Source organism: Balaenoptera ricei, chromosome 20 (genome assembly GCF_028023285.1).
Source record: "Balaenoptera ricei isolate mBalRic1 chromosome 20, mBalRic1.hap2, whole genome shotgun sequence".
NCBI classification, from domain to species: Eukaryota; Metazoa; Chordata; class Mammalia; order Artiodactyla; family Balaenopteridae; genus Balaenoptera; species Balaenoptera ricei.
The window spans coordinates 43,347,456-43,370,168 of NC_082658.1; the positions used below are offsets into that span (position 1 = coordinate 43,347,456).

Genomic DNA, 22,713 nt, shown 5'->3' on the forward strand with positions numbered 1-22,713 from the left:
AAACATCTAAAGTATTTTCCTCAAATTGGGTACAAAATAATAACTACATTCTGATTATAACTATTTTTATTATTTTTTCTTTTTTAATTATTTATTTATTTATTTGGCTGCGCTGGGTCTTAGTTGAGCCACGCAGGATCTCTAGTTTCGGCATGCGAGCTCTTAGTTGCAGCATGTGGGATCTAGTTCCCGGACCAGGGGTCAGACCCAGGTCCCCTGCATTGGGAGCACAGAGTCTTAGCCACTGGACCACCAGGGAGGTCCCCTGATTATAACTATTCTTTTTAAAACACACAGAAATAAAGAGCCTCTGGTAGGTGATATAACACACCAAAATGACAGTAGTGCTCAGAGGGAGATGATGTAATCGCAAGTAGCTATTTTCTTTTCTCTACTGTCACATTTGTGTTTGTTTTGCAACATGGTTATATGACTTTGGTCATTTTTTTAAAAATCTAAATGTTTTATTGGCTGGAAATACAATGCATATATAGTCATATACAAACCACATACAAAGTATGCCGTTGCGTGCAGGGAATCATTGTGGGGAGGGTCCCAAGGGGATTTGTGACACCTGGGCTGCCCCTGATCCCCCGTCCCTCCACTTCTCATTATTCGTACTTAGCACCCATATCCCCAAATCCAGATATCCCAGAAAATAAAATTTGTATAAATGTGGAAAACATGAAATACAACTAACTGTCAGATGTCCATGAAATCAACAACATAAACTGGAAAACGTTCATCCTGGCTCCATTTGGTTTCTCTGACTATAAATTGTCAATTCCTCCTCCCCCTCCACAGAACATTAACACTAAGAAAAAACACAAGTGCCACCTAGTGAGGGAAACTGACCATGATCCTCTTCAATTCTTCTGCGTCTTCCACCAAATCCTCCCAGACACACAGGCACGGCGCCTGAACATCATTAACTGTCCTTCCCACCTCTCTGGCGGTCCGGTGGTACAGCTTCCCCCCCACCCAACTCCCGGCCATCCCCTTCCCCACCTTGGGGTGCTCCTCGGGCACGTGCTGCTTGGAGAACTTGGCCAGCTGCACCAGCTCAGGGATGACCTCCTTGACGTCGTAGCTGTTGGTACAGTTCACCAGGGTGGTGGCCACCGAGTACAGGATGGTCTTGTCAGGGGTCTGGAGGCAGGAGGTGGGGGATAGGAGGGGACAGGCAGCAAGGAAACCTGAGAACAAACCACTGCCTCCAAGAGGCTCCCTCACAGGCAGGCTGGTTTGGGAGGAGCGTGGCTGGCGTGGCCCCGCGGGAGAGGAGCTGGCTCTGCTCACCCGGGCTCTGCTCCCCTCAACAGCACCCCAGAGCACGAACGGGAGTCCTCTCAGTGCGCTCTTTGCTTTGTGCCCCTTTCAAAAGCCCAGTCCCATAGGCTTTCCATCACACTGCGCTGGGATAGGGTGGGAGCTGGACACCCTTTGGTGGAAACTCCGTCCCACACTTCCACCCTTTAGTGGCAGGAAAGAGCGGGGAGAGGAGGGGCGCGGGGGGAGGTGGCCCAGCAGAGGAGGAAGGGCATCTGGGAGGGACTGGGATGGAGGGAGGGGCCCAGAAGAGGCCAGGTACTGCCCCTCGGTCCCTCAAAAACCTCAACTCCCTTGGTGGGGGGGAGGAGGGGGGCGGATCTCAGGAAAAAAATACCCTCATCTTATTCATCCTCCCACTGCCTGGAAGGCATGAAGAGTTTTGAGCCCATTTTACAGTCAGGAAAGATGAGGGCCAGACAGAGGGAAATGACCAACCCAGGTTTACAGGAAGAGTTAGGAGGTAGAGTCAGGATGAGGACAGGGGGGTCTGATTTCCCATGCTCAGCGTACAGCCCCGTGAGCCTGAATCCAGCAGATCCTGAGGCCAGAGGCCAGGGCCACACTTGCCTTGGCCAGCTCCAACATGGCCTGCAGGGCAGGGATGTCCTGAACAAAGTCATCCTTCACGTCGGCGTCCAGCGTGAGGTAGGCCAGGCCCTCCACTGCCCATCGCCGGGTCTGGGTGTCTGTGGACGTGTTGCACAGCCACCTGGGGGAGGGGAGGCAAGGGTGCTGGGACTGGGGCAAGAGTGAAGCAATTCAGGGCAGCAGGTGGGCGGCTTTTTAGGATCTGGCATCCACTAGGGCACATCCCCGAGAGAAGATGGTGGGCTTGGGGAAATAGGACCCCCTTACTTGCGGCAGTGTTTGGCCAGCTTCTCTGTCGACCCTTCTGCAAACTGCCTGAGACCATAGTCTGTGCCTCCTGCAGAGCCAAGTTTACAGAGTCCCTGGGGAGGAGGGGAGATGTGTAGGATCAGAGACACCAAGGCCTGGGAACGAGGCCTTGCTCAAACGGGTCCCTGTGGCTGGAACAATTTGCCCCTTTTCTTTGCCTGGATAAACCTCTCTGCATCCTGCAGAACTCAGGGCAGGTGTCACCTTTCCGAGATGCCTTCCCTGAGGCTTCCAGGTTAGGGTAGATGCCCACAAAGCTGGAGGTTTTTAACTTACCCTTTTCCCCCACCATTTTGCCCACGTAGATGTTTTGTGTCTATCATTTTGAAAAATCAGCACAGGATAATACTAACCATATCTGTAACCACAATGATAAAACTTATGGCACAAAAACTGTGAAATCATATTTTTGTTGGGGGGCAGATTCAGATGTGCAGATTTTTACCCAGGAAAAAATTTGGACTCTTGCTAGGAAAAAAAATGTCTTCCGTAAGAGAAAACTCACAATGGAGAAGCTAAAATTAGTTTTCTTTTAATTGATATGAACGAAAAAAAAAAAACCAAACAAACAGATCAATGACTCAAATCTTCACTGTAATTGTTGTCAAGAAAAAGGAAGTTATTTCTATAAAATGAAAATGGAAACAATGCAGCAGGTTTAAATGTGCTATATAGAAACCGATTAAGGAAACAAACTTGAGTTTTTGGAGTTTGCAGTGAAACTACTTGGTGGGCAAAAAAAGCTCATCAGTGTTTGTGTCGTTCAAAAGCATCGAGGAGATCATTGTTAGTGTTACGTGGCAGGGTCCCCCATCCTGAATCCACGTTCTCACAGCCTCCTGCTTATCACCCCAATCTGCAGGGGCCTGTGGGTGGATCTGGGTGCTTAGGGCGTGGTCTCCTCAAGGACAGGGACCACGTCTCATTCATTCTGGTGTCACTGATGCCCGGCACAGTGTCTGGTACCCAGCGCACTCACCACCAGCGTGCGGATCTTGATCTTCTCGTTTTGGGTGGTCTTGTAGATATTTTTGAGCAGTGACACGCCGTTGGTGATGATGAATGTGGCACGGCTGAGCTTGGTGGAGGCATGGATGAGGGCCTCCACGGCCACCAGCTGGTCCGTCTCACGCTCTGAGCTACACAGAGCCACCATCATCTCCATCACTCCTTTCAGTCCCAGCAGCTGATTGCCCAGGTCAAAGGGGCCCTGCAGGATCCCTGACACCGTCTGGATGGCAATCACATTCTTGTCCATGTCCTGGGGGTCAAACTTGCCCCTAAAACAGAGGGCCAGCGTGGTCAAGAGAACTGGCCAAGGGGAGTGGGAGGAGTGTGAGATTTGGGGACAGACAGATTTGTTTTTGCATCCTAGATCCAACACTCATGTGCTGTGTGACCTGGGGCAATTCACTGAACCTCTCTGAGCCTCAGCTTCTTGATCTGGAAACTGAGGATAGCACTACTACTTCTCAGAGTTACAATGGGGATAAATGAAGTCATAGATGTGTTCCTCAAGAAGCACACTCAGATGGGGACTGACACTCAGGAAGTTTATTCGGGAGAGCTCTTGGGATCAACACCTGTTGGGAAAGGGAAGAAATCAGGCCTGGATGGAGGGAGGCACTGGACTGAGATGCGGTCATGACAAAGCCTCAGCTTGCGAAGAGTTCCAGAGCCAAGACACCCTTCAAAGTTGTTCCAAGTTGGGGTGAGGGACAAGTCATTGGATGCTGGCTGCCCTGAGAAGGGTGAACAGCTGTCCTCAGCCAAGGCAAGTCCCCAAAGAGAGGTGACAGGTGAGAGCTGTCATCCAACAGGCTTCCCAGAAGCTGGGGTGTCTGGTGGGACAGGACAGCAGCCACCACAGCACAATAGGGCTACCGTGATGCCTGCCGCACGACCTGACTCTGCCGTGTAGCTGAGTCACGATGTAGCCTGAGCCAGTCAATCCCCTGTCTGGTCCAGTCCCTTCCCCTAACAAGTCAGGGGTGAGGGGTAGACTAGAAGAGCCTGAAGTTTCTGCCTTCCTTTCAAAATCTACTATCATCTACTCTACGGAAGGATCTCTGTGTGAGGACATCAGAGGTGACACACCTTCTGATCCTTCCGTGATCTGCCCAGGTTGATTTGATGTGGGGAATCCGGGCAGATGTGCACAGTGCAAATGTAGATGTGTATAAATGAAAGAAGAGAGCGTGGAGCAAGAGTCAGAGACCTGGGCTCCGGTCCCACATCTGCCTCTGGCTGGGTAACTGGGCAAGTCCCTCTGGGCGAGAAGGATCAGCCTTGGGAGCTCCGGGCGCCCCTCCAGCTCTGACAATCTGTGTCCTGTGCCTCATCTTCTTCCCACTCAGTGCCGGGGAACCAGCCTTGCATAATTAGTTGGGGTCTGCCCTTTAAACTGGTTCCTTATGCCAGCTGGTGCCTGAACCTCCACCCAGCCCCTGACCCCTGATGAAGCACCTCCCTGGAGGGGGGAGGGGAGTGGCAGCCTCGGGCACCATTTGTTGAAGGTGGTGACCCTACCCACTCAGTGTCAGGTGACCTCAGAGGCAGCATGTACAGTCTGACCAGGAGGGGGCCTCGTTCAAACGGGGACTGGCTGGGAGATAGTTACCGGGATGCTGAAGCTGAGGTCGAAGAAGACCGGAGAGGCCCCGAGGAGCTTTAAGTGACACAAAGTCGGGATCAGGAGAAGCTATAGGATGGAGCCAACTTCGCTGGAACCCAAATCCAGGAAGCTGAGAACAGTTTTTACATTTTCAAGGTTTTTTTTTTTAAAAAAAATTGTGATAGAGACCTACGTGTCCCACAAAACCTAAACTTACTCTCTGGCCCTTTACAGGAAAAGTTTGCCAACCCGTGGAATTGAGAAAGGAAAGCAGAGTGAAGGCAGGGTCTTCACCCTCCCAAGACTCACCTGGTGCTTTTTAAACATGCAGCTTCCTGAGCCACAACCCAGACTACTGGGTCATGGGGTGGGGGTGGGGTCCCAGAAATCTGAATAGTTTCCAAGTATGAGGATCATTGGAATAAAGGAGGGGGAAAGCCAGCTACCATGAGGAGAGATCCACATGGGGAGGAACCGGGGCCTCCCACCAAGAGCCAGCACCAACATGCCAGCCACTTCAGCACGCCATCTTGGAAGCAGATCTTCCAGCCCCAGTCCAGCCTTTGGATGATGGCAGCCCAGGCCAACATGTGACTGTCATTTGTAAGCCCCAAAGCCAGAACTACCCAGCTGCCTCTTGGCCAAACTGCTGTCCTATTGTGAGATAACACATGATACTTCTTGTTTTAAGCTGCTAAATTTGGGGGTAATGTGTTACACAGCCATCAATGACTAATACAGAGCCCGACGGAAATGGAGCAGGACCCTATGGTCCTTCCCCCTCCATGTCCTCAGCCTGCCTTTTGTCTGTGGAAAACCTTTAGCCAAACAAGTTTAATCAGAGAAGTGAGAAAAGGCAGAAACAAAGGAAAGCAGTCAAAGGAGACCAAATAAATATAGTCATTAAGCGAAGTCCAGGGCCTTTAGTTCCCCTCAAGGGCTGTAGATAATATTCTGAGCCGTATCCTGTGAGCTGTCTTATAGATACTGAAACATCCACCAGGTGGAGAAAGTTAACTACATGATGACCAGGCTGTAGCCGTGACATAAGCTGCCACAATTCCGAGAACTGGCCTCAAAGAAATGGGAACAAACTGACCCTGGAACTAAAGACTTAACTGTACCTAAAACAATCAAGATGATACTGATCCGACCACTGCATGACTAATTTCAAGATGACTGTCAGAGCTGACTGTGCTGTTTCTGCCTGTAGCCGCCTCCCTCTGTCTATGAAAGCTCTTGCCCCCTGATTGTCTGGTGGGGCGGTGGGGGGAGTCAGCCTTTGGAGAGACATCTGCCCTCCTCCCACCCCCAGGTTTCCAGCCTCCAAAATAAAGCAAACTTTTCCTTTCCACCAGCCTTGCCTCTTTACCGGCTTTAGAGCAACCGGTCCCACACTTTCGGTTACTCGACCCTCCAGGAAACTCACGTGATGTACTCCTCGCAGATCTTGCGGAAGTTATCCCGCTCCGGGTCACAGCGCAGGTCGTCGTAGAGCTTGTTGATGAGGATAGAGGCCAGCATTCGGGTGTTGTCAGTCAGGGGCAAGCAGGACGGCAGATCTGGAACCTGCCCCACTACCTTCAGGATCTTCCTCAGGCCTGCAGGACAGACAGCAGCAAGTGTAAGATGCTTGCCGGGCTCTGTCCTCACAAACGCTCCTTCTCGCTCAGTCCTGTTTTATCACCAGAGCTCTGCGGCCCGCCTTTAGGCAGCACGTAGCTTATCCAACGTGGCTAGGAGTTGGTCAGACCTTGGGTGGGACAGGTAAACGGGAGGGGGAACATCCTAGGTAAACACTGGGAGGCATGAAACTCTGGATGTGGCAGGGAATTAAAAGTGCCTGGCATGTATATGCATAGCCGATTCATTTTGCTGTACAGCAGAAACTAACAGAACATTGTAAAGCAACTATATTCCAATAAAAATTAATTTTAAAAATGTAAAAATCAAAAATAAAAGTGCCTGGCAGTAAATTTTGTGCTGTGTATTTTAACACACACACAAAAGCACTGGGAGGCCTGGAGAGTCATTGGAAGGGGCCTGATGAACCAACCCAAAGCCCCCAGCCTGGCTCTCAAAGGCCTTCATCAGATGCACCGGCTCCACCTCCCCAGCCTCACCCCCTACCCTTCCCTTCCGCTCTGCCCTTGCCTTGAGCATCTCATTTCTCTTCTGCTAGAACACTCTGGACCTCCTCCTTGTCCACGTTTGCCCCTCCCTGAACCCAAAAACTTACTTCAGGCTTGACATCCTGGTGGCTCCCCTACCCAAGTCTTCAGCCCAGTTTTCAGATATTGCTCCCCACCCCCCCCATCCCATAAACCGTGCGGTTGGGCCTAAATCCTAGCGCAGAGAGAAGTCGATTGTCAATGCCCAGCCTTTGTAATATATGCAGAGAGGACCAGAAGTGGGATGGGGGGGAGGGTGTTGAGAGGGGGAGGGTTAAAGCACTAGAGTAATTTGTTCAAGTCTAAGCACTTACACATGAACTTTGCTGAGATCTGTGAAAACCAAACAGGGGAAGTGCTATATCAAAAGAGAATAATGGTAAAGCTGCTAAAAGCTGACTTGAACCTTTTAGAACAAGGTCTGGTCTATATGTCATTATACTTGTGGGAGAATTTATCACAGCAGATCATAAAGCCACAGGTATGATTCTTGAACGATCGAACAAGGTGATTTAGGAGAGGGGTGATGTCCTGGAGCTGAAATATTTAGTGACTATCTCTTGGAACATTGTTACTGGACTTTGTATAATGTACACTGGTGCTGTTTCTCCCTCTGGAAGGCCTGTATTTTGCCATCCTGAGACTTCAGGAACGCTACCCCTTGTTGGTGGAGTCTTGTTTGTTTTTCTTTTGGCACTTGCCTCGCTTGTCAGGAAACTCCGCCCAGATGTTTTTGAGTGTGTTGTGGGTGTGTTCAGGCCCTGAATTCAGAGCCTGGACCTACACCTTCACCAGCCCACTGGTGGATCCTAATATGCTAATGGCTTTTCCTGGCTTTTCAGTTGGGAATGAAGACTTCTCCCAGACAAGAGCCGCACCCCTTCCACCTTCTGCTGGTTGCCTGGTACCCTGGTGCCCACTGGAAAGGCTGGCATGAGCCCCAGACCCTCCCACCTCCTCACCGTTATCCACTACATAGATGGTGTGTGAGTTGTCATGAATGGCGAGGTCCTTCCTGGGGACGTTCTTACTGAGCAGGTTCAGGGCCTGATCCCTGCCCTGGCCAGACACCTTCTTACTGACCAGCATGTCAAGCAGGTGGTTGGTGATCTGCTTCCGGTCCTTCTTGGTGTCTGAGGAAGGAGAGGACAGGGGTAAATAGAGATGACCAGGGCGTCTCAGGTATATAGGACCAGGGATGGCAGAGGCTTCTGGAAGGACTCTGGAAATATTGAATCCACTGCTTCCCAGATTTTGGAATTTCCCAGGAAAGTATAGTATCTCACTCCAAAAAAGGGAGGGAGATCTCTAGACAACACCCCCAAGGGGTCCTCCAGCCACTCTGAACACTGACTTCTATGGCAGCCCATTCCATTCTTGAACAGTTCTGGTTCTTAGAAAGTTCTTCACTCCCAGGCAACGATGGGCAGGGATCCAGAGGTGCTTCGTGCAGTTTTTAATACACTGATTTAATTAAATGTTTTCCAGAAAGGAAATTTACACTCCTTACAGACATTTTACTCCCCGCAGATCCAGACATGCTGGGAGCCTGAGATTCAAGCCTTTGCCTGCGATGCCAGGTCTTTCCTGCCCACTGGGAATCTTAAAGGCAAATGCCTCCTCCTGCTTTTGCCGTCTGAACTCTCTGGAACTTGAAGATTTTTGTCCTCATTCTAGATTGTAGCCCAAAGGCAAGCAGGCAGGCAGGTAGAAAAGGAAAGATCTCCAAGCCATGTTATATAAATAAATGATGAAGGAACAGGGCTATCTAACTGGAGAAGGAAAGACACAAATGTACATGATGGCTTGTCTTCAGATAAAAGTATGTCATGAGCGTGAGATAACAGACTTATTCTGTGAGGCTCCACAGGGCAGAACTGGGACCAGAAGTGAGTGCGACCACAAGGAGACAGATTTAAAATCAATATATGGAAGAATTCTTTAGCAGAGATGTCCAACAGCTCACTCCCTCCGGAGGAGGTTGTGGCCCCCAATGAACCACACCTCTCAGTATTCATGCTCTTGGGGAGTCCCCTCCCACACTGGCCCTGGATTGCTCATGTGACCTTACGGTACACTCAGAGGCTTAAAAGCACTTACACATTGGGGCTGTCCATTCAAAATGCAGCCACCATGTTACATAGAAACCCAAGCTGCCCACCAGAGAGGCTACAAGGAGTAAAACCAAGATACCCTGGCCAGCATCTCCAGTTAACCACCAGCCATCCGAGTGAAGCCATATTGGACCCTCCAATAATTCTAGTGCAGAAAAGGATCCTTACCATAGTAAGTCAGAACCACATCAAGAATTCAAGACTCCAAGCGGGTTAATTACTAATACACAAAGAGCTCTTAGGAATCAATAAGAAAAACACTGTTACTCCAACAGAGGAAATAGATAACAACATGAACAAACCATTTGAAGACAAAGAAATCCAAATGGCTAATAAGGATAAGGAAAAATAATGTCTAATTCATAAATTTTTAAAATTCAAACAGATAATTATTACCTACTGAATAGGAAAATGTCTTTAAGAATGATTGTATTTGAATCTGGTGAGAATGATTTGAGGCTGGAACTCTTATCATCACTTGGTGAGAGTAAAAATTGATGCACCCTCTCAAAAGGAGTTTGAAAGTGAGGTAGTGAAAGAGCTTTAGTTATGTTCATAGCATTTGACTTAGTACTCCCATTTCTAGGAATTTGTTCCAAGAAAATAATTACAAATGCAAACATAGGTTTATGTTAAGAATGGCTACTGAAGTGTTTTTTATAAGTATGAAATTAAAGGCAATCTAAATCTCCAACAATATAGAGCTGATTGACGAGTTATGATATATCCATACAATGGCATGTAATGAAATTATTTAAGATCAAGCTTTCTGTGAGTGAACCTGCCTCTGTGACCTTCCCAGCCAGAGCAGGAAGTTCTAAAATGATGTCTAGGACCTGGATATACAGGAAGAAGCCTGAGTTTGTATATGCATATATGCAGGAATGAGACAAATGTTAAATTAATAATTATTCAAGTAAAAAGGAATCCTCTTTAAGAATATTAAACGGTATGCAATAGTAATATAATGCTCAGAAAGGAGAAAAACACAAAAATATCCATAGCTGAATCCCAACTCTGTTAAATAGATATTTATATGGATGGATAGAAGAAAGATTGGAAGGGGGACTTCCCTGGTGGCACAGTGGTTAAGAATCCGCCTGCCAATGCAGGGGACGCGGGTTCGAGCCCTGGTCCGGGAAGATCCCACATGCTGCGGAGCAACTAAGCCCGTGAGCCACAATTACTGAGCCTGCGCTCTAGAGCCCGTGAGCCACAACTACTGAAGCCCGTGCGCCTAGAGCCCCTGCTCCGCAGCAAGAGAAGCCACCGCAATGAGAAGCCCGCGCACCACAATGAAGAGTAGCCCCCGCTCGCAGCAACTAGAGAAAGCCCTCGCGCAGCAATGAAGACCCAACGCAGGCCCAGAAAATAATTAATTAATTAATTAAAAAATAAATAAAATACTTTATAGAAAAAAGAAAAAAGACTGGAAGGATACACATGGCAGTGATAGTAGTGGTTATCTGGAGGGGTGATTACAGGTTGTTGGGATTTTTTTCATCTTTACATATTTCTAAAATTTTCCACATTTCTCCATAAGCCCCTGTTACTTTTAAAAATTGTTGTAAAACATGCATATAATAAAATTTACCATTTTAACCATTTTAAAGTATGCAGTTCAGTGGCATTAAGCACATAAACACCGTTGTGCAACCAGCACCACAATCCATCCACAGAACTTTTTTCACCTTGCAAAACTGAAACTCTATCCCATCAAACAACTCCTTATTTCCTCCTCCCCCGCCCCTGGCAACCATCATTCTACTTTCTGTTTCTATGAGTTTGACTGTTTTAGAAATCACATATACATGGAATCATACAGTATTTGTCTTGTTGTGACTGGCTTATTTCACTTAACATAATGTCCTCGAGGTTTCTCCATGTCGTAGCATGTGTCAGAATTTCCTGCCTTTTTAAGGCCGAACAATACTCCACTGTATAGATGGACACCACATTTTGTTTCTCCGTTCATCCGTCGATGGACACTTGGGATGCTTTCACCTTTTAGCTGTTGTAAATTATGCAGCTGTGCCTCTGTTACTTTTATCATCAGAAAATAAATGTAAAAAATATAACCAGGCCACCTCCACATGCACAGAACGCCCAGTCTGAGGTGGTAACTGACACTTCCTTGCCTCCACCCCCTTGAACCGAGGCTGAAAACTGTCTCCTACCCAGAACCAGGGCCTCTTCCGTCCCTCGATGCTCTCGCTTGTCCTCCCCAGACAGAGAGTCGATGATGGCCTGGAGCAGGTTGCAGACGGTCAGAGGCAGCTCCTCATTCTCCACGGCCATGAGGCTGCAGATTCGGTCTATCCGGACTGCGTGGAGAATCGCTGTGGCCTAGATGCCCCCAGCAAGGAGCACAGTCAGCTGGCCGCCCTTCCCTTCCAGCTGCAGGTTAGGGAGTGGGTGATCGCTGCCCCGTGCAGTAGGGACAGAAGACCAGGCAGCCAATGCCTCATGGGACCCGTGGCCTGGGAAGGCCCTTGACACGAGCCATGCCCCTTTCCAGAGGTGTAGAGCTGCTCCATCCGATACAGCAGCCACTCGCCACAGGGGAGGCATTGAACACGTGTAATGCAGCGAGTTCACACTGAGATGTGCTGTGAGGTAAAATGCACACTGGGTTTTGAAGAGTTAGTATGAAAAACTGTAAACTGTCATAACCTTTGCATTCAGCTCTTCCACATAAACCACTTTCAAGAAACTTATCTTTGGTTAATCAGACCCATTCCCAGCTCAAAGAAAAAATAAGAGGATCAATCTCTGTTGAATCTGGGGCCATACCACCAAGGTTGAGGGGAGACGCTTTAGACGCTGTATCAGGGTCTATCCATGCCAGCCACGCCCTGCCCACAGGGCAACGCCAGGTCCTCGGACTGGCAGCCCTCCGTGCCACGAACCCTGCCCCTGCCCTCACCCTAGCTCGGTGGCCACTGCACATGCCCGACAGGGTCCGTATTGCAGCCAACATCAGCTCTGGCCTCTTAGTGTCCAAAAGCTGCAGCAACAGGGCCACACCGTTGTTCTGGAAGATCCTCTCGGCCCCTGCTTCCTCACGGCTGAGGACAATGAGGTTTCTGGCCGCCTGAAGGGGGGAGGAAACAATGAAGGTCATGAGGGAAGTCCGGCTGCAGAGGCCTTGGCCAGGAGCCAAGTGCAGGGGCTGCTGCAAGGACTAGGTCTTCAAAACGTCTTTATATTCTTTTGCCCTATAATCCTACTCGTGGGAACATAGCCCAAGAATATAATTCAAAACAAGAAACAGAGTAACTTGCAAGAAAGACCAACTGGATAGGGCTTCCCTGGTGGCGCAGTGGTTGAGAATCTGCCTGCCAATGCAGGGGACACGGGTTCGAGCCCTGGTCTGGGAAGATCCCACATGCCGCGGAGCAACTAGGCCCGTGAGCCACAACTACTGAGCCTGCGCGTCTGGAGCCTGTGCTCTGCAACAAGAGAGGCCGCGATAGTGAGAGACCCGCGCACCGCGATGAAGAGCGGCCCCCACTTGCCGCAACTAGAGAAAGCCCTTGCACAGAAACGAAGACCCAACACAGCCATAAATAAATAAATAAATAAATTTAAAAATAGCTTTAAAAAAAAAAAAAGACCGACTGGATGAAATATATTGCAGCCATTAAAGTCATAAATGAAAAGACTCAGAAGAAGCTTGGAAAACACATTGGTAAGCAGAAACAGAATCACAGGTTCACTCTGATTGCACTTATGGTAAAATAAACCTGTGTATATATGCTTGTGGATAAGGACTTTAAAAAGGTAGGGAAATGTTAAATTAATTAAACAAGGAGGTGGCTTCAATGCCTAAGCGACTAAGTAAGCAAACCCAAACCACACTTGGCTGTACAGCAGAAATTAACACAACATTGCAAATCAACTATACTTCAATTTAAAAAAACACAAAACAAAGCAAAACCTAACCCTGTATTGCCTCAATGTTAAGAAATCGAACCTTAAGGATGACCAATCACAAACAGCTAACGAACCTTTCCCAAATAATGCAACTGCTTCAGCTATAGCCAATCAAATAATTCCCTTGTTTTGCTTCCACCTCTTTTCTATAAAAGTCTTTTTCCTAGCTCCTGTCGGTGGAGTACCCCTAACCACTTCTGTTTTCGCGCTGCCCAATTCAAACAGATTTTGCTCAAATAAATTCTTAGAATTTTTATATGTCTCAGTTTATCTTCTAACAGAAGTGAAGTGATTTCATATGGGAAATTATTTTTCCATTAAAAATGTTCTTCGAATATGGTTTTGGCATTGTTTGTTCGTTTACCTGTTTAGGGAAATCTGAAGTTGCAGGGGGTTCTCAGGAAGGTTGAAGGTTGTGGGCAGAGAGCACAAGATGGGATTTGAAAGCCCTGGGTTTGAGTGCTGATTCTGCCACATGCTAGCTGTGTGACCTTGGGCAAGTCATAGCACCTCTCTGGGCCCCAGATTCCTGTCTGTAAAAATAGACAGTTGAGCTGGGTTTTCAAGTGTCTTCCCACCCTAAAGCCTTCCACCTTGAGGATATATATACAGTCATCCCTCAGTATCCGCAGGGGATTTTTTCCAGGACCCCCGCAGATAACAAAATCCATGGATGCTCAAGTCCCTTATATAAAATGGCGTAGTACAGGCGGCCCTCCTTAACCACAGGCAACCAACTGAGGATCAAAATTCCTTAAAAGGCCCCAGATCTGGAGTGGAGGCCTTGAACAGGACCTGAGACCCTGGGGTTGGGCAAAGAACTCATGAGGCAGGAAAAGGAGGAGGTAGACAAATAGGTAGGGAGGCTGATTAGAGAATTCCAGGCAAACATGAGCTGAACCGTCATCGCTCTGTCAGTCAAGGGCTTTGTACTTCTCGAACCACTTTTATCTATAACAACTCAAGTCCTCATAAGAGTTTGCTATAAAAGATAGCTGCATATTATATGAACTTACTGACCATCAAACTAACAAAAATTCCCCAGGCATTGTCTGCCAAGTTCTTATAAATATTCAGATATTCTTTTTTTTTTTCCTGTGAAGGACTAGAAACATTTTATTTTTTAAAATTTATTTAATTAATTAATTTATTTGTTTGCACCGGGTCTTAGTTGCGGCAGGGGGGTTCCTTAGTTGGGGCTCACCGGCTTATTAGTTGCAGCACATGCGCTCCTTAGTTGTGGCATGCGAACTCTTTTAGTTGTAGCACGCATGTGGGATCTAGTTCTCTGACCAGGGATTGAACCTGGGCACCCTGTGTTGGGAGCGTAGTCTTAACCACTGGACCACTAGGGAAGTCCCTAGAAACATTTTAAAAATGCAGCAAATTTGGCTAAGAGGATGGTATTCTGAATAAAGATTTTCATATTTCAGAATGACTTGTTGCAATGTTTTGAAATGGAATAAAACATTATTTTAATGTGTCATTGTTTCTCAGGGCCAAAAGTAGGGTGAGGTAAGAAAGACACCTTGGGTGCAAAATTTATGGGGCACCAATAACCTCTGTAATCAAGATAAATGCAATGCATTTAATAAATTTAATAAATTTGTATGTAATATGTAAATAAATTTAATAAATTTGTAAATGCAATGCATTTAATAAATTTGTATTTAATGCAATGTTTAAAATATCAGAATCAATTTTGTTTACTTTCTCCAAGGAGCCGCCTCCCTGGCCTGCAACCTGTTGGCTGCCTTACCGCCCAGACACAGGAGCAGAGTCTGCAGCGGAAGTACAGTTACCTGGCAGGTCCCAAGAGCACCCGCTGCCGGCCCAGCACCCACCTTCTCCAGCTTATCAGCTTCACTGTTTCTGTCCAGGAGAATCTCAAACATGTTCTGTACCCTCGAGTCTGTGGAGTACTGCACACGGAGCTGAGGAGAGAGGAGGGAGTGGGGAAGAAGGCAGGCAGGGGTCCACGTCATTCCAGCGGCTCCACATAAAGTTCACCTCAATTAATAGCTTCCTGTCTCCCTCCATCATTCACTCATTCAACAAACATTTACTGAACAACTACTATGAGTCAGACACTGTATAGAATGGAGAACAAAGTCAAGTCCTTGCCCCACAAAGCTGACAGTCTAGTTACATTCGCCGTCCCATTTGGTCTTCACAAGTCTTGGAAGGCAAAGGATCATCACCCTAGTTTTGAAGTCTAGTAAACAATTAGCTATTAGACATTTTAATATGGGCTAAAGGGCTTCCCTGGTGGCGCAGTGGTTAAGAATCCGCCTGCCAATGCAGGGGACACGGGGTCAAGCCCTGGTCCGGGAAGATCCTACATGCCGCGGAGCAACTAAGCCCGTGCGCCACAACTGCTGAGCCTGCGCTCTAGAGCCCGTGAGCCACAACTGCTGAAGCCCGTGCATCTAGAGCCCGTGCTCCTCAACAAGAGAAGCCACCACAGTGAGAAGCCCGCACACTGCAATGAAGAGTAGCCCCTGCTCGCCGCAACTAGAGAAAGCCCGCGTGCAGCAACGAAAACCCAACGCAGCCAAAAATAAATAAATAAAATAAATTTTAAAAAATATATATAGGCTAAAATGGAAATATATCTCCAGGATTGGAAACCTGAAGCAGTTTCTAAGTACCTTTTCAAGCAAATTAAAACCGTTATTTTTGAATGTCTCATCCCTCACTCTCCCAACCCCAGTGCTCTGAAGCTTTCATAAAGTGACCTAACCAATCCATCATCCCCCATCTTGCCAGCTCCTTCTGTACCTCCCACTGCTTTTTTCTGCTGGTCTACGGTGCCACCTATTTTCATCACTCCTTAGTCTGTATTTTGTCAGCCCTTGAGTCTGCACCCTGGACAGTACGACGTGGTCCCACCATGGGGCTGCCCCAGGCACAAAGAAGTTACTGTGTCTTGGAGCAAGGAGCTGTGTGATCAGTTACCTTCCCGCTCTTACAGTGGGGAAAGCAACACCCCAAGGGGTCCCTCAGAAAATTGGTAGCTAAGCCAGTACTAGGGTGCAGGATTCCTCATCTCTGGTCCAAGTTCTCCCGACCCCACTCCATTTTCCTAGAAAAGATTCCCTGTTCCTACTGGTTCCTGGCTGTCCTCCATTCCCCAGCAATACCCTTCCCCCAGTTCCTAGGTTTCTCCTGCTGCCTTTGTCTTCCCAGAGAGGAAGATCATGGTGCAGACATACTGAGTTGCAATTTTTTAAAAAGCCTCCGTCTGGAATTCAAAAGACTGGTGTTCTAGTCCTGGCTGGCTTGCGCCCTCGAACAAGCATCACGGCATCTCTGATCACTCACAGACAGGTGCCCCTGCCCGCCTGTTCTGTGTCACGTGACCACTGCATCCAAGGGTGTGGAGGTAGGCCAGCCCTGCCTGATGTCCCGCTCCCCTAACTGGTCCCTACTAGGAATGGGGAGAGGTAGCCAAGGCTTACGTGCAGGGGCCCGGCTCACCTTCTCCTGGATGCTGGCGTTGAGCCTCCTCAGTGTCTCCTGGAAGTTCGGGTTCTGTGGCTCCAGGGTGGCACAGCATTGCACATCCTTGAAGGCCTGGGCCAACTCCCCCAGGTGCTCCAGTGCCTGGCTTCGCCGATACAGAGCCTTGATGTCCGAGGAGTTGATGTCGATGGCTAGCAAGGGGGACAGGCAAGGCCTCAGGGGGCCGGGCTACAGACCACCCTCCCCTCCCCCGCCGCTGCCCCCAACTGCAGGGCTTCTGTGCCCTCCTTGGAGAGTATGCGTCCTTGTAGACTATCTGGCCCAAGGCTCCCCTTTGTTAGGGAGGCGGTAAGAATTACAGTCTCAGGGTTGGAAGGGAGCTTAAGGGTCATCTTGTCTAATTCCTGACTCTCCAGTCTCGGCTCAGTGATCCCTGCCAAAGGCTCATCCAGCTGGTGCTTGCATACCTCCAGCCGTCCGGGAGCTCCTTCCTTCTCAAGGCAGACAGCTCCTTCAGAGAGCCCTTCCCTCCTCCCACCTGAAACATATCTTCCTGTAACTTTGCCCTTTTGTCTTGAGTCTAGCCCTGGAACACGCGAGATGAAATCCAATCCTTCTTCCTCGTGACAGCCTTTTAGGTATTTGAAGGCAGCTCCCTGTCCCACCTGGGAGTTCCTTCTCTGAGCTAAATATTGCCACTTCCCTGCTCTTCACAGGACGTGTTTCCAGTCCCCTTTCCAGCTGGGTCCCTCCCTTCTGAACTCACTCCAGGCTATCTCTGTTTCTCCTAAAAAAAAGTGACCAAATCAAACCCCAACACAGACCTCTGCAGAGGAGAATCCCCTTCATTCTGCGTATTATAGCCCTAAAAATGCAGCCAGGAGAAGTGTTCCCATTTTGATCGTGCTGTTAAGTCTAAGTTCTCTCAGAACTTGAGGCACTCCATGGCCAGCATTTACGTATGTTTATTCCTCCTAGTGTCTGTGGAATGAAATAGTGCCTCCGTCTTCCCCTCAGGAAGCCCGGTCCCCACAGAGTGGACCAGGCTGATGCCCTGGCTCTGGGAACCAGCCCTCTCCCGCTGCCACCCCATGAACATATTCAAACTTCCAACAAACTGGCTGTGTCCTTACCATGACAAAAGGATTTCTGGAAGCAACCTTATAAGCAAAGAAGCTGCCCCAGCATATTTAACATGTAAAAACGTGACTTAGGGATGGCTTTTCTGGAGCTCTCCTTTCACGTAAGGATGGTACATCTGAAGCCCCACCTACAATGCCCAGGATGGCGTTTATACAGTCGGTCATTCCTGCGAGTGTCGAGAGCCTCTTAGACTAAACAGCGATGCAGAAGGGGAGGGAAGGAGGGCAAGTCCGAGTGAGGGGGGCTCACCTCTCGAGGCATCTGAAGCCGCCTGAGCATAGCTCTCCTGAGAAATGGGGAAGGAGGAAACTTGGTTAATGTGGGCCCGACACAGTGACAGCCAGAGAGGGTCCCCGAGGCGAGGAGAGAGGGCTCGCTGGCAGCTGCCACCGTCAGAGGCCAGGGGAGCGCCCCTCACTGGGCATGGAAAAGCGGACGAGCTTTGGCATCAGGCAAACTCGGGTTTGAACCCAGCTCTGCTACTAACTACCTGGAGATCTTGGGGAAGTTATTGAGCCCTCCTCTGAGTCTTGAGTTTGTTATCTGCCATATGGGCACGGAAGCAGCAGCGACCTCACGGTCTGTGGTTAAAATGCCACGAAATAACCTATAAAAAGCCCCTGTCATGACGCCACTTCCCATGAGGCTGCTTCCCGTGGGATGAGAACTATCTCCATGGATGAATTTCTGTCTCCCAGAGGAGTGGGTCAGGCAGTGGGTACCAGAAAGCAGTGGGAGGCGCCCTTCTCCAACCTGAGGGGTCCACTGAGAGGGCTGGGATGATGGGCGTGCCTGTCAGGAGGAGGGGGCTGCCTCCCCACCCCTGCTGCATCCTAGCCCTGGCCCTCAGCTCCCTGCCCCTCTTCATCCCAGACCGTTTTCAGGCCACAGGCTGCCAGGTTCCGATAGAGCGTGGCCAGGAGGGCCTTATCCTTGGTCAGCTTCAGGGCTTGGCTATAGCTCTTTGCTGCGGCCTTGTAGTCCTGGAGCTGGAAATGCCGGTTCCCCTCCTCCTTCAGCTGCGCTGCTTCTGCCTCGGCCATCTGTGGGGACAGGGGGAGCGCCGTCTGGCCAGCCCCTCCCTCCAGACCCGGGGCTGGGTTCCTGGCCTGAGGTCTGGAGCCCCAGGTGCCCCATCCACCAGGATGCGAGGTGAGGATGCAGCCTGCAACGGACCCACCCCGAGCACCCGCGAATCCTTTGCCCAGAAGGACATCACAGCATTTGCTCGGAGCGTGGCCCGAGTTGAGAGGGGTCTCGGAGACCCTGTTCCTAGGGAACTCTGCTCAATATTATGTAACAACCTAAATGGGAAAAGAATCTAAAAAAGAATAGATACATGTATATGCAGAACTGAATCACTTTGCTGTACACCTGAAGCTAAGGCAACATTGTTAACTAACTATACTCCAATATAAAATTAAAAAAAAAAAATCCCTGTTCCTCCCTCTCTCTCCCTCCCAGCTAGACACACCAAGGGCCTGAATTCTCACCGCAGGCCTTAAAATTTCTGGGTCCCCCTTCTCCCTCCCCAGTCCAAGGAGCACTCCAGGCCAGCTCACGTTCTCACGAGGACAATGTTCTCGGTCTGTCCTCCCCCGGGTGCAGCTCCCGTGCGTGTGAACCCCCAGCCAGCCAGCGTCAGTCTGCCCCTCCTAGCCCCTACCCAGGAGACTTTATCAGCCCTGCTGGTGGCTCCAGACCATATTTAGCCACAGGGGCAGGTGCCCCTGGAGTCTGTCACTGATACTCAGGGCCCTCCCCCTCCCCAGACTGGACAGTCATTACCACGTGGAGGTTCTGACTAACCTCTGCCCCAGCACCCCGCTCAGGGCCGGTCCTGGGGGCTCAGGCACTCATACCCCAAAGAGTGAGAGAAAGATCCAGAGGGACGGGAACCTCCCAGCGCACCCTCCCTCCCTCCCTCGGCACGGCTCTAATGCCGCTTGTCCAACTCCATCCCAGATAAACGACCTCCTTTCCCCTCCCCCCCCACCACTGCTATTTTGGGAGCAGAGTGACAGCTGAGGGGCTGGCAGACTTGGACACACAGAGCAGCTGCCCAGGTCCCAGACCAACTGGAGACATCCAGAAATGCCCTTCTGGAGGGAGGAGGGAAGAAGGAGGAATGTTCCTTCCCCTCTTCCCCTTGGCCACAACTCCCCTACCCCTTCCACCTGTTGAAAATGTCCTTGCTTTTCAGAAAGACCCATGGGCTTGCTATCTCACTTTAGTGGAAGTGGGATGTTTGTTTGTTCCACTCTGCACCTCTTCTGTGGTTCCTCCCCGTCTGTATGGAGTGGCTATATTCAGCCTCTCTCTCCCATCAGACTGGGAGCTCCCAGAGGATGGGCTCTGTTCATCCCCCACCAGACTGAAATCTTCTCCCACAGCAAGAGCTGGGGCAACCTGGGAATTCCCTGAGACCAAGGACTGTGCCCCCTAACTGACTGGGACTTGCGGAGTCCCCCTCATCAGAAGGGGGTCTTCCTGGGACAAGAGCTATGGATTCACTAAAAACTGTGAATCAGGGACTTCCCTGGCAGTCCAGGGGTTAAGACTCCACGCTCCCACTGCAGGGGGCACGGGTTTGATCCCTGTTCAGGGAACTAAGATCCTGCATGTGACTCCACGCGGCCAAAAAACAAAAACAAAAAAACCCCCCAAAACTGTGAATCACTATGTTGTGCACCTGAAACTTATATAATATTGTAAATCAACTATACCTCGATGTTAAAATTTTAATTAAATTAAAATTTTTTAATTAAGAAAAAAACAACTATGTATTCGTCACCAGAGAGGGTCTCCCCTGGGGCAGGAATTGTTTCTCCTCATCCAACTGAGGGTTCCTAAGAGAAATTTATGAGGTTGTCCCTACTTGGATTCAGAATTCTCCCGCATTTCTGTGTCTCTGAGCCTGGGCTGTGGGCACCCTCCCAGAGGGCAAGGATAGCATCTCATGCAGTTTGATTTCCCCTGGCACAGAGCCTGGAAGAATCAGTGCCCAATGCATGTTCCTAAATGAATGAATGAATGAAGTCTTTGTGCTGATGCTTTGCTTCACTTACTACCATTCTGTCATCCTCTCCCCTATATCTTCAAACTGAGAAAGATACTGCAGGAGAAAAAGCATAGGTGGGATCACTCACACTGGATTCTGCTCTTAGCTCTGTGACCTTGAAAACACAGCTCTGTGACTTTGGACAAGTTCTACTGCTCTGCTGGACACGAGATCCAGCCTTGATTATATGTTTGTTGACTGAATAAACGAATGAATGGATGGGTGAATTCCCTGCCCTCATGGTGTCCCCAACCCCGGGCCCCTTTGTGGGCGGCTCTCTGTAGCAGTGACATAATATGGTAAAGGATCCTGCCATTGGCAGAGAGAGATCCAAGGGACCCTAGATTCAAATCCTGATTCGGTAATTCATTCCACAAGCATTTCTTAAGCATTTGCTATGTGCCAGAAACTGTGAATGATTATGGAAGCAGAGAACATTCATGGGGGTAAGGATTTGTGTCTATTTTGTTCACTTACATATCCCAAGTGTCTGCAACAGTGAGTGGTATGTAGTAGGTGCTCAATAATATTTGTTGAATGAATGGATGAAAGACTTCCATGGATCTGTGATTTCTGAAGAATACCAAGGTGTTTTGAAATGAGGAAACATGACATTGTTTCAGAGAAGGTTTCCCTGAGTAAATGATTGAATGAGTTAATGTACGTAGAGCTCCTAGAACAGTGTCTGACAGAGACCTTTGTTAAATGATTGAATGGATATTTAAGGCAAGACCTGAAGAATGAGGAACTGTTCCAGTATGTATTCATCAGCTCAGGCTGCCACAGCAAAATACCACAACTGGGTGGCCTAAACAACAACAACAAATGTTTATTCTCACAATGCTGGAGGCTAGAAGCCTAAGATCAAGGTTCCATCATTAGGGTTGGTTTCTGGTGAAACTTCACTTCCTGGCTTGTAGATAGCCACCTTCTGTGGTGTATTCGCACAGCCTCCTCTCTGTGTGAGAGCAGAGAGAGGTGTGGGGCGGCGGGGGAGAGCACGCGAGAGCTGTTGTTTCTCCTCTTCTTATAAGGACACCAGTCCTATCAAATTTGGATGCCATCTTTATGACCTCACGTAACCTTTATTACATCCTTATAGAGTCTATCTCCACATACAGTCACACTGGGGGTTAGGGCTTCAACGTATGAATTGGGGGTGTGTGTGCACAAGTCTGTACCAGTTCCAGAAAACAGCATGGGCAAAAGCACTTGGAAGAACTAAGAAATAGCCAGAAAGATTTGATCTTAAAGTGAGAGGAGTGGCTGGAGAGGTAAGGCTGAGTGGACCATTATAAGGAGTCTGATTTTTTCCTGCCTGTAATGGGAGCCATTGTAGGGTTTTAGGACAGAAAGTAACAGACGAGATTTTTTGGTTTGAAACGTCACTCTGGTTGCTGTGTGGAGAACGCACAGGAGGAGGCAGGGTCGAGACAGGGAGGCAAGTGAAGAGGCTATTGCAGGGACCACGGTGACTCAGAGCGGAGTGTGGCAGTGGAGATGGAAAGAAGAGATTCTAGATAGGTTCATGAGGCAGCACTGGCAGAGCCTGAGACTCCCTGGATGCAGGGGGGAGAGAGAGCGAGAAAGAGAGAGAGAGAGAGAGGAGCTGACAGGGAGATCCCAGGTTTCCGGTAAGAGCGCTCCTGGTCCGACTCTGCTTTAGTTCCTCATCTGTAACATGGGGTGAAAAGAGTCGTGAGGATTAAATGAGTTACGTATGTAAAGCACTTAGAACAATGCCTGATACATTGCTATCGTTATCATTATCATTATTATTATTGTTATTGCTCTACACTGTTGAAAACTGTAGGAATTTTTTGCTTCTGTACGCATCAAGTATTATTAATTTATTTGATCCATTTGAGACCAGGCGCGGCGCGGCGCGACACTTCCCCTCCGCAACACCAGAGGGCGATGTGGCGGATTGCAGCACCGCTGGGCCACGGGGGTGGCGCTCCGTCCCGCCGGAGTTCTCAC

At 49.0% G+C, this 22,713-nt stretch overlaps 1 protein-coding gene across 4 annotated transcripts in view; it reads right to left on the reverse strand.

The window, feature by feature from the left end:
* Window positions 1-19,590, reverse strand: part of UNC45B (unc-45 myosin chaperone B) — a 28,994-nt gene extending 9,404 nt beyond the window's left edge. Inside the window, exons 1-13 of one of the 4 annotated variants that reach the window (XM_059907185.1) lie at window positions 19,482-19,590; window positions 18,548-18,715; window positions 17,922-17,958; window positions 16,545-16,720; window positions 14,909-14,998; window positions 12,055-12,222; window positions 11,306-11,474; window positions 7,977-8,147; window positions 6,273-6,444; window positions 3,209-3,509; window positions 2,188-2,282; window positions 1,900-2,041; window positions 1,009-1,149 (exon numbers count right to left, since the gene is read on the reverse strand). In XM_059907185.1, coding sequence (XP_059763168.1) covers window positions 1,009-1,149; window positions 1,900-2,041; window positions 2,188-2,282; window positions 3,209-3,509; window positions 6,273-6,444; window positions 7,977-8,147; window positions 11,306-11,474; window positions 12,055-12,222; window positions 14,909-14,998; window positions 16,545-16,720; window positions 17,922-17,958; window positions 18,548-18,715 — 1,830 coding nt within the window. In that variant the 5' untranslated portion in view covers window positions 19,482-19,590. Of the gene's footprint in view, window positions 1-1,008; window positions 1,150-1,899; window positions 2,042-2,187; window positions 2,283-3,208; window positions 3,510-6,272; window positions 6,445-7,976; window positions 8,148-11,305; window positions 11,475-12,054; window positions 12,223-14,908; window positions 14,999-16,544; window positions 16,721-17,921; window positions 17,959-18,547; window positions 18,716-19,234; window positions 19,377-19,481 lie in introns of those variants that run through there. The other 3 variants (XM_059907184.1, XM_059907186.1, XM_059907187.1) reach the window with 3 other exon arrangements.
* Between the last annotated feature and the right edge of the window lie 3,123 nt (window positions 19,591-22,713).